The sequence below is a fragment of the Phalangium opilio genome, unplaced genomic scaffold, assembly GCF_054372755.1.
Source record: "Phalangium opilio isolate 3A_F unplaced genomic scaffold, DU_Popi_V2 ptg000079l_1, whole genome shotgun sequence".
Taxonomy (NCBI): Eukaryota; Metazoa; Arthropoda; class Arachnida; order Opiliones; family Phalangiidae; genus Phalangium; species Phalangium opilio.
Window position 1 is genome coordinate 1,796,180 of NW_028324187.1, and position 16,096 is coordinate 1,812,275.

Here is a 16,096-nt window from a genome sequence, read left to right on the forward strand (position 1 = left end):
AAAAATATTATTTTACATACAGTGAAATTAAGGAAGCCTGCAACCAAATAATCTAATTTATTTTATTAATTAACAACTGTAAACCTTCCCCCCAAAAAGGATTACGTTAAGCCAAGTCCTATTCCATCCCCTTTAAGAGACTTTGACCACAATAAAACTCAACAAGTAGTTTCTGCATAAGGATCGAGGGAAACGTGTATCCCGGTCGGTATTCCCTATACGGTTGGTTGCTAAGCGAGAAAAGTTTGCCATTTTGGCACGCGCCTTTCTGATGGAAAACGCAATATAGCTGCCTAGCAAAAGCAACGAGAATATGAAGAGCTCTACAAGAACATAAATGTAAGAAGAAAAGTACTTTACAGGTTCCCTTGGTTTGGTTTGGTTTGTTATTTTTTGTTTCTGTTGCGCAGCTGAACGGTTTATTCCTCGCGGTTGGTTCCCAGGATCGATCTGTTGTGTTTGTTAAATTAAGGACTAGTGGTGTCGTGCTTTACAACTTCACTCAGTTTATCTAGCTTCTTAACGATGAAAATGGAAATGAATTCGCAAGTGAGAGAGGGAGAGGGAGGAACTGAGAACTGAGGAAGTGGCTGAAACGTTATTGTTATGTTAAAAGATATATATCCATATACGCGTATAATAATGTAATAAAGCCAAGGTAAATGTACGTGTATATTACTTAAGCCTTCTGTAGAAAAGTGGCTAGTACTCGTAATAGAAAGGTTAAGAAGCAGGAAGGACTCGGTATTATGGTAGTGAACTTGTATTCTACTTGAAGCATGAAGGAGAGAGGGTTGGAGTGGTAATCCCCATACCTATGATGTTGCCCATGTCTGTACCCCCACCTACGGAACGTCACCGAAGTCCTCCCAGAATCCTAAGCCGTTAGGTAGGGTCGTACTAATCCCCATACATATAACGTTGCCTCTGTAAACCATTCTAAGTAACGGAACCAAAGTCCTCCCAGCATCCTCAGCCATTAGGTAGGGTCGTACAGTACAGTACAGTACAGAATGGTAAAGGACGCCCCTGTGTCTTAAAAATAGAAACGAAGGGGCTATGGGGCAGCACTTAACAATCGCCTACCGAAGTGTATGGGCGTGCGAAAGGTCACTGAAAGAGTTTCAGTGCCGCAGGTCGCCCATCATCATTACAACTCCATCTTACCTCATTTCTCCCTGCTCTAATGGCGCTTGCCACTTGATAAACTATAACTAACTTTTCCTTTTCTAACGTTGTAGGAGTTAAGACTAAAATAAGCGCGTACTACTCCTTTTTTCGACTCCTCCTCCCTGGCAAAATGTACCCATAAAACCGGCCACCAAAGTCAATCATACTTTGAGACAAACTTGAGGAGTTTTCGGGAGGAGTGTTTCTTAATCTGTCTATAATAAATGGAGAGGCGTTTTATGTATATATCACCGTGGAAACCAAGGTCTGTCGATCGATGCTCGCTTATATGCCAAAGTCTTAACTCCCACTGTTTACTTCACGTCAATCGCACTGTACATAAGGCCCGCAGTTCAGTTAAACTGCCTAGATATACGCTTAATTCCACCGGTAAATACTTAAAACCTGGGGAGATTATTATTAGGATGAATTGTTTCGAGATAAACAGGTTTATAAATAGATGTTGCCACACAATTTTAACAAATTTTCCTGAAATATTTCCCAGCCTAAAATTTAAATTCCTTATCGGAAAAATAGGAGTTAAATTTTCCGGAATTAAAGGATTTTATAGGGGAAAATAGTGTCTTTTTATTGGAAAGTATAGGACTTTTATAAAAGGCTTAAACTATGCAGAAAAATCTCTATACAAAAAGAACAATTTGGATTTTATTTTGAAAAGAGGAACTTAAATAAGTCAGATCTGATCTCGATAAAAGAGCTAAATTTTGATAAATTTGATGCTAAACTATACGAAAACTTTGACTAAGTCAAAAAAATATAGGATATTATAGGACCTTTCATGAAATGATAGGATAATATAGGATAGGTTTATAAAGATAGGATTTTATAGGAATTTCCTGGCTTTTTCAGCGACTGCAAAAGCAATTTTTCCTGAATCATTTTCCACTTATTTGTTAGAAAAGTCAGCATGTTCCAAATGTTTAAAAATGAAATCCTAATACCACAAATCAATATTGGTAAATAACCCAAACCAATAAGAAATTCCCCAAGTGGGTGTTGCTCATACAATTTTGTCCATATGGGATAGTGTTGCTGTGATATAGCTACTTGTTTGCCCTGAATTATTTGAATATGTTTTTCAACGCTCACATTGTAAAAATCTCCATATGGTCAAGAACCCATATAACACTTGAGATCGAGAGTTCAAAGATTGAATTGAGTTGTTGTAGAGTTTGTTAAGGAGTTTTTTTTTCTCTCCCACTATTCTCGGTGTGTACTCTCTTACATCGCCTCCATATTGGCAAGAAACCTTGGAGCTTGGATTAATATTCATATATTCTCAGTATTTATATGGGTTCTTGATACGGTAAATGGAAAAACCTAAAATATTTTGCTTAAAAATGCAAAAAGATTTTTTTTTTGAAAAGTACAGAATGTTTTACGTATTTTTATACTGTAGAACGAGTGAAAATAGGAAAAACACAGAAGCGACACATAGAATTCTAATGGTGAAGTGATGATAATTATTCCATTATTGACCTCAACATAAACCCAGTTTCCTAAGCTTACTATTGTACCAACAGAAATGGCTAACTTTCACACATATGTTTAGACCGAAAGAGATGAATTCTTGGTGTCGCTTCTATATTATTCTAAGTGAAAAACACGTCTCCATGCCATTGCTTCTATTTTAAAAGACAGACATCGATAGATTCTTTTAAAATATAAACCCATTTAGGCATAAAAAATTCAAGGAAGCTTATAAACATTCTAACCAAATTACCATCAGTCTGAAAAAAAAAAGAACCATAAAGGGAAGATAACCTTGAGCCTCAAAGTGGGCGGAAAATGGTCCTCCATTTACCACCCAAAACGCATTTTCCATTAAAAGGTTGCGCGTGGATTTGTTCGTAACAATATTTGTAAAAAGCAAATAAAAACCTAATGGAATAATGGATTTTCCACGAAATCAAAATGGGTTTAAAACAGAAGACTTAGAAGTGTTTTTAAGTTCCCTTTTCTCGCGCTTGTCGAATTTATCGAAAAACGATATAGTTTTACCCCAAAAACAGGAAGGGTAGGGCGGGGGGAGGTCCTTTTGTTCTAACGCCCAAAATTGTTCTAGCAGCCCAGGGTTAAGGAGAAATTCTTCACAACCGATGTTAGTTAGTTTTACAATTTATTGTTTTAAAAATTTTCATAACGTCATATTTTAATTTTTTAATTTTCTCATAAAAATTCGGTGAAGCGTGGAAATTGGTAAATTTCATTCTCCTGGTGGAAGGCTTTGTTCTTTTACACGCGAACTTTTCGGTCAGACGACTTCCAGGGGCACCGTTATGTTTAATTCATTTATTGATGAAGATGTGTAGGTACTTTAACGAAGCGGAAATAGACGATAATTGGAGTATTAATTTTTGCAAGAAGTAATTTAGTTAATTGATAAAGAAGTAGTGGTTATGGTTATTTTAGTATTCCGGGTCATATCTTCCATTGTTTTAATTAGTGGCTATAATTAGCCATAGATTAAGTGAAGTGTGAAAGAAGATATTAATCAGTGCTTAGTACAGCTTTGGACTTGACAATACATAAGCGCTTTAATTCGAATTTCGGACACGTTTATTCAACAAGCCAGAGTCTATAATAGAACAGAGTGTTCAATCCATTTGGACTTAAACCTCGTAATAAACCGTGCATTTTCTAAAGGGTTAAGCAACGTCTCCAGACGTAAACTTTCGAATTAAATAAATCAAAATTTCCTGAATTTTTTAATAATGGTTACGTCATTAAATTAAAATTAATATTTTCTTCAAGATACAGTATGTTAAGATCATAATACAACCTCGGGGATTTCATATAATCTTTATAGAAAAACGATTAAACGTTTTTTCTTTTGGGCCAGTACTTAAGGTAGAGAGTCCCAAGGCGCTAAGATGATATCGTCTGCAACGTTAGACCTATTTCATGACTGATGAAATTATGATTGAGAAAAGGGGAAAGGCAGTCTTCCCAATTCGTCTCTTTACTTCCTTCTCGCTCCCCCCCCCCAGATTTATCGATTTGAAGACGTCATTGGTTCTCATATCGATGACCTCGAGAACATTTTATTTCCTTTCTTCCTCTTTCACAGGGTTACTAGGAAATTCCCAAATCCATTTTCCCTGATATTTCCAAGCTTTTACTAGTTTCACCTGTTATATTCTATTGTACTAAAAAGTCCTTGGTTTGAACTGAAATCTAACGTCTTTGTTAAGTTTGGATCCACAAATCTGATGTAGTTATACATTGAACTCCATTTAGAAAGGTGTATTTTTTCCCCTGATATGTCCACGAGTTTTTTCTCTAAACCAATTACATACACTGATATTACCAAGTTTTCCCTTTTCGTATGAACCCCATTTCTAGCTAGAGATCTAAGGTTTCCTTAGGCTAAGCCTTGGCCTTAACAATATGACTTCTCTGAGGGGTTGTACCTTGTCCCTCCCACCTATTCTACTGGGGCCTCCTTTAAGCCTTGGCTTGAAATCATTCGAGTCGCTATTTGTCAAGTCAAACGACCAGGGAAGTCTGAAAGGTTGAGACGGCTCCTTGGGCCTTGGCTATTTCGTAATAGGTACGCTATTAATGCTCCACGACCACGAACCCTTCGTAACTCAAAATTAATTAGGGCTTTGACGCTAACAGGTGGATCTACTATCGAGCTAACGTTCGCCAACCAATTGATTTTATTTATGATAAGTGCAAATGGCAATTTATTTTAAAATATAGCCAAGGCTTATCCAACAAAATAAAGGGTTTAAATTTTACTTTATGTTTCATTTCAATATACAGGGGGTTTATGATAAGGCTGTCATAAATAGAAGAGTGTGTTCCTTGTGTCAAAGACCATGGATCCATAACATTTAGTTAAGAAGTTATGTGCTTCCAAACATTGATTGGCCCGATAAAACAAGGAATTAGCCAAACATGTAGAGTAATTAGCTTAATTTTAAACCCAATTAGGAGTACATTTCTGCTAGATAATGGCTCAATAAAATTCTTAAATTGAAGTCTATTGAAGATCGATATGTTTTAATTCACATAAGTGACTATCTCTTTGAAAAATTATTATTGTATTTATACGTACTAAGTAAATAATAGACGTGTTAGAATTATACGATTTAAATGAGTCTTGTTTGTAATTTAAAGATTAAAGCCCAAATTACAAATTAAGTATATCTTTCAAGAAATTCTATAGAGACATTTAAAATAACTATAACGCCTTCCAAGAGGGTTTTTAAAATTAGGTAGTTAAGAATCTAGTAAGAAGAGTGTCAGTAATCTCATCACAGAGAAATTCGGGAGTCCTAACTATAGCTAGAAGGCAATTCCTTTAAGGCCCACTCCACAGAAAAGAAAGAAAGAAAGAAACCGCATTGTCTGCAAAATCAAAAAAGCCTTTGCTTTGTCTGTACTCTATCGCTGCTTCAATGCCTTCTGTCTCTTCTTCACTTCTTCTAACACAGTTTCGCAAAGATTGTACGTGACATGTATGAACGAAGAATTCTATCAAAAAACACTAGCTTTTGTCTAGAGTGTCCACTGAACCAAAGCCAATATTATGAAAGGCAGGATCAAGGCCTGGCCTTTCTTTCTATTGACTCTGAGTCAGAAGATGGACCGACCCATCATCTAATCATTCAAATACGCATTATATTATTAAAATTAATTAATAAATATTACATAATTATTATTTTTTTACCGCATTGCAGTTATATGAAGAAAAGAAGATGTTTTAAAACTAACTAAACTAAAACCATAACCTTCAAAACAAGAAAATCCGCTTTGGAAAAACTTGAGAATTTTTAACAAAAATAACCCATATTTTACTAACATTTTATCATGACCATAGCGGGTCTAAAGTCAGTGAGTAAATTATTTTGTTTTTGTTTACATATTAACTTATTAAGTGTCAGAATATTAGGTGTTAGTTAATTAAAATGTGTCAACTACGTTAGCTGACATTTTATTTCCAAGTTGACCGTCCGTAAGAAAACATAATAATAATAACAAACCAAGTATATAATTGAAAGAAAAACACCCCGTCAATCATGGCTAGAAAACTATTAAAATTTCTAAGAATATTATTTCTTTGAAAAATCGTCAAAACGTCTCTAAGAAACACACAGACGAAAAATCAAAATCAAGGAAGTCGACATAGAAGAATAATATCAAAATGTCACTCAAGAAATTTTACCCAAAAATGTTACAAGCACGAATACCTAGACATGAAACCGGATACGTCTTGTGACGCGCCAAAATTTGTTCCGTGCCGAAATTTCACGTAAAAATCAAAGGCCCATCTTTAAATGACTACGTCCTTTTAGCAGCCTCAGAGTCCAATCGAAAATAGCTAACATCTAGATAGACCTTTTCTATGAAGTTGTTCCTTAACATATTTCTTGGCATCAAATCTATAAAGAAAGGCGGGGAACGTCCTAGCACGCGCTTCGTATCGAATTATTCCATATGGATGGTGGTTCCCCATTTCCTCTCACCTCATCTCCAGACCTCGTGTATCCTCATCTATAGGGTGTTGCTAGGCAACGCTTTTAAACATCGATCTCTCTTCCAGAGGCTTCTATTCTGGTATTTCCCTTACTGTTCACCTTACACTATGGGTCAGCGCCGATTAAAAGCCGAGTGACAAGTACTTATCATCATTTTAGGGTACCTGCTAAAAACAATTTAACCAAGGTCAAGGTGGGTTTCTTGCGTCAACACTTGGTCAGTTAGTGAAGGGCACATGCACGTTTTAAACTCAGGGTAATTTTAAAAGTCGGGTCACGCGACGTGTCACTGGACCTTGAAATAGCCCCTTATCCACGAGTGACCTTTTCTGTCAGTTAAGATGGGCGCCACACCACAATGTTACGGGGATTTTCATCTTTAGATCCGTGAGAGAGAGAGAGAGAGAGGGGGGGACTAAACCCATATAATACGTAACGGGTCGCCCATGCACTTTCCAGGGGGTTATCTAAAAGAAACGCCAACAACATGGCCTGTGATGAAAAGAAAGGGCATCATTCACTCTGAATCCCTGCCAGGGTTTATATTGAGGACCGTTAGATCTCTTCGATGAAAAGCGTGAGGTACATTGACCCTGCTTTTGATGTAATGTCGCCAAGATAGGCCCTAGAAAAGGCGGGAAGGATATATTTCCTGGTTTATATGAAAGAGTCTATTTGATAATAGAGAATGATATTTTATCAAGAACATAAGTAATTCCTCCATGAATACTGAACTTTTTGAAACACCTGGCAGTCTTTAGGGTTCTTCTGGTGCATAAGATCGAGGGTTAAGGGTTCTCCTGGTGCATTAGATCGAGGGTTAAGGGGTTCTCCCGGTGCATAAGACCGAGGGTTAAGGGGTTCTCCTGGTACACAAGATCGAGACTTAGGGGTTCTCCTTGTGCATAAGATCGAGGGTTAAGTGTTATCCTGGTGCATAAGACCGAGGGTTAAGGGTTTCTCCTGGTGCATAAAATCGAGGGTTAAGGGGTTCTGGTGCATAAGACCGAGGGTTAAGGGTTCTCCTGATGCATAAGATCGAGGGTTAAGGGTTCTCCTGGTGCATAAGATCGAGGGTGAAGGGTTCTCCCGGCGCACAATATCGAGGTTTAAGTGTTATCCTGGTACAGAAAACCGAGAAACGGTCGTCTCGATAAATTTTGGGCTCCAAATTTCATCACCTAAAAAGTCCCAATGAGTAAGGCCGTCTTGTACCATAGAAAAGCGAATAACCTTTCAATATCAATGGTAGCGTTGAAACACTTCATGATTTTACGTGTAATAAAGCGAAGGGGTTACTATAAGGTAAGATCTAAAAATCTTTAGTTTCCAGATGGCTCGTTTTCGGAATTTTATTTTTTTGGAGTCGCGAGCTTGGGAGCCGATAAAGAAAGATCACATTTTTAGGAGCACCAAAGTTTAGAGTGAGAGGGAGACGGGGTCGAAACTTTATCGCTGCTGGTACAAGCCACCGGAAAGTTCATTACTCTTTATTAAAGATACTTAATCTCATAGAAAATACGTTGTTTTTCTTGACTTTTATTACAACGTTGATGGGGGTAATTTACTTCCGCATTTAAATTATATCAACGACTCAGTCTGGTGGGTTTTTTCGGTTTTTTGGTAATGAAATCAAGTAGAATTTGCTCCGAGGATTTTCCTTACTCGTATGAAAAATACATTACAACTATACAGGGTTCATCTGTTACATTTAAAACATAAAAGATCTGGAAATATAATTGAAATTTGTTTGTTAGAAATCACTGGAGGAAAATCATAAGTTCATATGTTATGTTCCATACGTTTGTCACTGGTTACAAACTGGAGCTTGTCATGAAGTGATTGAAGTAGGTCATAGATTCGAGGTAAAGCGACGCCTGGTGAGGCGCTGTCAAAGGCTTAGTACTGCAGATTAAATAGGAAGATGGACTGCGAAACTAACCGAGTGTAGTCAATTCTCGATTATCGTTCTCGAACCAGCTCTAGCATTACGAAGTATAGGTAGTGTCATACTTAGGGAACATATCTTATAAACTTATGGTCGGGTGGATAATCATAGAAAATTGTTATTAGTGAAAGACTGCTTCAATGGAAACACCTGATCATTTTTAAAAAGTACTATTTTAAAACCCGGGAAATATCATCACGGAAATTGGTTTTGGAAAAAAATTTCGTGTAAACTTACTCTTGATTTGCAAGGCGTTCAAAGTTAAAAACTAAATCTATTACCACACCCATTTATAACTTTATATAAACGGAAGCATTATGAAAGAATGGCACTCGCTCCGACCCTTAAAATATATACTTAACGACAAAATAATTGCGTTTCCATTAAAATTTAAACTTGCACCATTTACATAAGCGCTTTCGTGGCACCATTTCCTATGTGAAATACCATAATCCAATAATAATTATGGATAATTAAGGCCTTTCAAAAGAAAACGGAAAGGAAATAAAAGTATACATCCGAAAACTTTCGATGAAAATAAAAGTTTAAGAAAAGAAATCGACAGGAATACGAAGTCTAGCTATAGCTTTCTAGACATAAAATCTTTCAATTAAGTTTGGCGCCAGTTTTTTTTAATTCAAATTAACTTATTGTATAGATTAAACTTGGCTAAATGAAGCGAAAACTGTCTAGGGGTGGGGACACCACACGATTTTCGGCCAGTTATTTCTTCAACTTACAGAAAAAAAAAGCTTCGAACCAAGAAGTGATATCTAGTTTATTAGGGAGAAGGTATAAATTCGCCACATTTATAATCTAGCTTTATCTCCAGTCCAAACAAACGTAGGTCCGGAGTTAATCCCCGCCTCTAAATTACAACCAGCATCTCATTGGTTCTTGAAAACTCACGTCAGCGCGAAACGAATGACGAAAATTACGTATTTTCCGACTGAGGAGAGGCGAATAAGCTCGGCCTTCTTTTACGTCCCCCCCCTTGTATTTTGAAAGGGGGACTGGGTCTATGGTGCGCAAATACTTAGGCATCTTATACCTTCTCCCTAATAAACTAGATATCACTTCTTGTTCAAACTAATGGACTAAAACAAAAACAGTATATGGAAATTTCTTAGGATACGCTATAGTAAAACGGAAATTGGAAATTTGGGGACTAAACCGGTAACAACGAAACAAAAAAAGGTGGTCCTGCATGCATGTCCGATATTAATTCCAAAATATCGTATCCACATGGGGTTAGACATTAAAATATACTACATTTTAGTAGTAACGGTATTTACCAACCTACTTAGAAATTCTAGAAGGAAGTTCAATTTCCTTTTACAAATAAGCGCGATTAATATTTTTCCTTGACAAAGTAACATGGAAAGGCTTTCAATATGTAGAACAAAACTTAACGCGCTATATAGTTTAACGATGCCAAAATGTTCAGCGTGCATTTGGCTTCGGTTGGTTGATTTAGTTCAGTTCTTCAACAAACAAAGAAAGGTTCGAGTTTGTTTAAATAAGATGTCGGTAGCGACTGGTCTCATAAGTTATATCGCATCCTTGACTCATAGAAATCCCAATAAAGATCAGAGTGTATGTATTATATTTAGATTGTGCTAGGATACAACAAGGTGAAACGCAAAATTGAAAATATTCACCATGAATACATAGATAGAAAAAAACAATGGATTCAGAACTGAGTAACGTCTCAGCAAAACTAGTTTTAGTTTCCTAAAGGTGAAGTAGTTTGACCCGGGCATTGATTTGATATCAGTCAATCAGTCAGTTAGTCAAGATATTGTATATACTGACACAGATTTGAAATTTTTAGCAAAAGATGTAAGGTTTTCTAAAATTGATTAAATGAATAAAATAGGAGAAGGTTTGAATCGATGTCAAAAATATAGCATCATTTTATAAACTGTCAGCAAAAAATTACAATAGAGAAAAAAGAGTTGTATTTTTGCGTTTCACCAATTAAGCACTTATTGCATCATTATGTTAATTAAATTTGTTTCTGTTTCATTTCTAAAACAGGAGGAATCTTTGCCTTCCATCGACGAGAGAAACTGGCGTGGAATCGGGATCTCATTGGTTGTTATCGTCTCCATTTCGTCATTGATAGCCCTGGCCATCTTGCTCTTGTCTCCGAGTAAGTACACATGCATTCAGTCACTAAGCCTAACTACTACACTCGAGTATAACTTTACCGCACCGCACCGCTATGAGTTTATTTAATCAAATACCATCGAAGCTTCCATATACATAGGTATTGAGTATACACTCCCAAATAATTTACCCACAGACGCTAGCTAGTACTTCCCGGGCCGGTTTTACGTTACATTTGATCGCCAGGAACGTATATTGAAAGCATGCATGCACTTAGAGAATATTAGAAAACTTAATGGTAAGCAGTTAAACTATATACATTTACGTTTAATGGAAAACACTCGTGAACAAGAGCTTATAGCTGCTGACTTGGCAAAGTGGTATTAGTTTTCGCTTTAGACGCGGCTTGACAATTTTCACAACCGCAATTAGTTTCGGTGACAGTTAAATTAGAAATATCACTTTCAAGTTCCTACTGAGATGGGTTCTTCGTTAGTCCTTTGGGGGATGCAAAGCGACCGCGGTTTTTAATTATTTTCAGCTCTTTCGTTTAACTTGCAATGAATTCCCAGAGTTTTAAGGTCAAGTCCAGTTACTCTTAGTTGTACCAAGAAGTGATATCTAGTTTATTAGGCTGAAGGTATAAATTCGCCACATTTATAATCTAGCTTTATCTCCAGTCCAAACAAACGTAGGTCCGGAGTTAATCCCCGCCTCTAAATTACAACCAGCATCTCATTGGTTATTGAAAACTCACGTCAGCGCGACGCGAATGACGAAAATTACGTATTTTCCGACTGAGGAGAGGCAGCGAAATAGCCCGAAAGGGGGACTGGGACTATAGCGCGCGAATACTTCTCCCCAATAAACTAGATATCACTTCTTGGTTGTACCATAAATAACGCAAAAGCGACCTTAATCAATTATATTTAACGAAAAAGACAATAGGTCATTCATATTCAAGAATTAGGCTTTTGATGATACTTTATGGTATTATTTGGGTTATATTTTGAAATTTCACCGGTTTTTCATTATACCTATTTTTAATTCAGGAGTCCCTGTAGCAATGTATATAGTTTTAAAAACATATTTGAGAAGAAAAAAATAATATTACAAGCGCTATAAACATTTAATTCATAGCTACATCTATAAATAATAAAATCCTAAATACAATACTTTTATAAATGTTTTATAGTGAGCTTTTCTGAGATTGCTATATTATTTCCCAAGGTATTTCTCGACATCAAGATAAGGTTTAAATCCCTTTTCCTGGAGAACGCGCCCCGGGAAAGAAGAAGAAGAAGGGATTTTAGTTTCAAACTTATAAGTTTATCCCAGGGTTACTAAGCAACAGATGCTGAGACAATCCTCACTCAATTTCAGTTTCCCTCATAAATCCCTTCAGTTTAAAGGAATGGAGAGAAACATATCTCTAGGAAGCTAAACCTAATCCATTTCTTGGTATAGACCATTTCGATGGAACTATGCATTCTATCTATCCTTTTGGCGCCTGCGCTGTAAGCTTTTTGGATCATGAGAGACGGCAGAGGATTAACCCCTTATGTTCCAAAACAGAGGCCACCACATTTTTTTACATCGAAATGGTCAAGGCCTATATAAAGTGAATGATATAAATTAAAAATAGTGCATCTGTCTTTAAGGATATTTACGATTTCGCGTTCCTTTCTTTGGTTGGTTGGAACTTTGGCCAATCAGAGTACCTGTCGAATATGGCGGGGAAAATACATAAACAAAACCGGTAGCATTCATTATACTTTTAGGTCTAATAAATGTCAACTTCGAAATTGGTTAAAAATCAATGCAAATGTTTCGATGGCATTTATTGACGTTTATGGGGATATTTTACGCGTTCGCGTTCCTGTCTTTGGTTGGTTGAAAATTTGGCCAATCAGAGTGCCTGTCTAATTTGGCGGGAAAATGCATAAAAAAACGGTCGCATTCATTATACTTTTAGGTCTAATATATCCCAACTTTGAAAATTGGTTTAAAATCAACGCTAATGTTTCAAAGACATTTACTGAAGTTTTGAGCGTATTTTATCGTTGAACTTGTTTTGAACTATTCACATTCCCTTTAAGAGAATAAGATACGCTATGGGGAAATCTTCTCTGAGTATATACTATTCTTACAGTTCATTTTTCCTCATTTTCAACTGGGAAAAGAGACCAACATTTGTCAAATGTTCTTGGCCACAATAATAATGTTAACGCAACGAAATATAACTATACATAAATCCTAGAACCAAATAAATTTATAAGTTATCAGTGTAGGCAATTTAATGCGAATAGCATTAATTTTTAATCAAAGGAGGATCATAAGAAAGTCAAGTTTATAAATTATGGAAAAACAAATTGCAACTTAATTTCAAATTCAAAGACGGTTTCATATATATAATTTCCAGTTAATATACTTTTGATTTAGTGATATTTTAGAGGATGGAAATGTCAGTATAAGGATTTGGGAATATGAATATCCCTTCCAGAGGGTTTTAATCCAGTCGGAAACTTGTTGTCGAAATAAATAATAACTTCACTAAGCGGATTAGCAACATAATATACGACCCAAAATATTTCAAACCAGGTTATAAGTATAGTAATTTACTAATTTATACAATACAGTTTCGCCATGAATGATTAATTTTGAATAGATCTGACTAATATAAGGTTATACTGGGTGATTATGATAAGTCTGCCATGAATTAAGGGGGATGTTCTTTGGGTGATCCGATTTTGAGTCGAAAATGTAACTTCTATCTCCATTTTCCAAGAAGGGACACTGTTTTCAAGTTATGTTTGTATAAGTATTTTACGGATGACCCCTTAAATTTAACTAATAAACTGATTTAGACAATGATTTATAATTTAATTAAGGGGCCATCCCTAAAACACTCATCAAATTATAACTAAAAACAGTGACCCTTGTGGCAAAATGGAGATAGAAGTTACATTTTCGACTCAAAATCGTTCACCCCAAAGAACATCCCCCTTAATTTATGGATGGTAGACTTATCAGAAACACCCTGTATGTCATGATATCAGACATTTTAATATAGTTGTTGCTACTTTCGAAATTCCATTGGAATTGGTTTGGTTTTAGTAAATCAGTTGATTGAACTATTTTTGCGCTAACACAGACAACGATGGTAATTAAGAGAAAGGGTCAAATAAAATAAAAAAAAAAATAATAATTCGCGAGGCAGTTTTTGAATGCTTGCAAAGGTCCATAAAAATTTGAAAGTTGGTCCCCAGCAGCTATAAAACCGTACTGTTCACGGATAGATAACGCTAACGTACACTTTAGAATAGACCAGCTTTGCTTCTAGATACGATCATCCCCAGTAGTTTGACCTACATGCACAAGCTTTTAACAAAAATCCAATATTTTTAGTCCGAAATCCGCAAGTTGACAGAAAAATTTTAAAATTTCATTTATGGGCGTCTCTGACTATAATTTTCGAGCTATCGTCAGCAGAAAAGGGGAGGCTGGAAAGCGCCTGAGACAGTTTTATTTGAAAATCGAGAACCGCGGCGTTAAGGCGCCGAACATTATACAGATTGCCGGGGTCTTAATGACCAAAACCCGAACTTCCGGTTGGTTTTGTATCGCGCCGTCAAAGTTAAACCCTATAGGTCCAGAGGAAAAGTCTTAAATAGTTTTATTTCATGGTCAGTTTATAATAACAATGTATGGTCTTTATGCTCTAAACTGAAGAGCTGATAGCTCAGCAAAGTTAGGCTACATACTGTACTTCCACAGTCAATTGTATTTGTATTTTATCGTTTATCATATTTTCAAAATTGGTTTTGAGCATTTTTTAAGGGAAATATGTCTCAATTGAAGTTTGAAATAGACATTGTATGGGTTGACCTTCGACCTTAAATATCTCACGCACTCCACAGATCGATGTTTTGAAATTGGTCTTAATCATGACGCAGATCTTTAAAACGTCTTTGATTAAAACATAATTATGGAAATGAATCAAGTCATCGTTTAAAATTTGTCTTAATGAGCCCAAAAAAATCTGTAAGCTCGCTTCACTTCAACTATACCAGCCAGTTTCAAACTGTTCCTCTATGGTCCATTAGTCCAGTTAAAAAAATTATGCAATATGTTACTGTATGGTCAATTAGTCCATTTGGAAAATCATGAAATATGTTCCAAAATTTCAACCCCAAAAAAAGTTTTTTCTTTTAAATTACCTAATTTCCTAACTGCGACATAAATTCGCATTTCGCGAGTGTTACCTCAATCAATCATAGCGCGGGGAGATACGGTGATTAGGACCCCCCCCCCCAAAAAAAGGTCGAACATTATTGGGTCGATTTCGGACCGTCATTTGACAAATTCTTCTACATACCACACTAAATCCGTTACAACATCGGAAGGTCTTTCAATCCTTATAGAAAAATCCCCTTTCCGCTTACAAAATACACTCTTTCTCTCATTGTACCCAATATATCAATTTCCCATACGACTAGCCAACCGAATTACGTTGATCTCGGGGGGAAGGGGGGTTTTCCTAGAAATTTGGGCCAAAATCTGGCTTAAAAAAAGAGTGTTTTCGGATGACATCTTCCTCTAAGGAAGATGAATACACGGCTGGCTATTCGATCTCCGTAAATTTCCGGGGACAGATTTGTCCTTGATTCAAGGGACACACACACACAAAAAAGGAGCCCGCTTTCTATACAGAATTACGACTCGCGTTTCATCCTTGCAATCTCAATTAAGTTCGCCGCCTTTCTACTTTTATATTCGAGATCCGTAATTACCAAAAAAATAAAAGGTTCATTTAATAAAAATAAAAAAAATTAAATTTAAATGGAAGAAAACCCACGATATCGGGAAAGGATCAATTCAAAGATATTTGCAGATTTTTTCCTGTCATTTTTCATATAAATGTTAAAAAAAAAACACGCCTTGACACGGAACATTAATTTCAGTTAAATTTCCTTAACTTTTTCTAAATTAACTATGATTTTCTGTATTTTTTCTAGATTAATTATGATTTTCTGTATTTTTTCTAAATTAATTATGATTTTCTGTATTTTTTCTAAATAAATTATGATTTTCTGTATTTTTTCTAAATTAATTATGATTTTCTGTATTTTTCTAAAATAATTATGATTTTCCATAATTTTGTAAAATAGTTATGATTTTCCATAATTTTCTAAAATAATTATGAAATTCCCTAATTTTCTAAAAAAATTATAATTTTCCCTAATTTTCTAAAAAAAATTATAATTTTCCCTAATTTTCTAAAATAATTATAATATTCCATAATTTTCTAAAAAATTATAATTTTCCCTAATTTTCAAAAATAATTATGATTTTC

At 35.6% G+C, this 16,096-nt stretch overlaps 1 protein-coding gene across 3 annotated transcripts in view; it reads left to right on the forward strand.

Moving 5' to 3' along the window:
• The window catches only part of LOC149654139 (inactive dipeptidyl peptidase 10-like), a 32,268-nt gene that overhangs the window by 1,239 nt on the left and 14,933 nt on the right, over positions 1–16,096 (forward strand). For 2 of the 3 annotated variants that reach the window (XM_089845174.1, XM_089845175.1), the window contains exon 2: positions 10,669–10,783. In XM_089845174.1, coding sequence (XP_089701300.1) covers positions 10,669–10,783 — 115 coding nt within the window. Of the gene's footprint in view, positions 1–5,909; positions 6,037–10,668; positions 10,784–16,096 lie in introns of those variants that run through there. The other variant, XM_089845177.1, reaches the window with a different exon arrangement.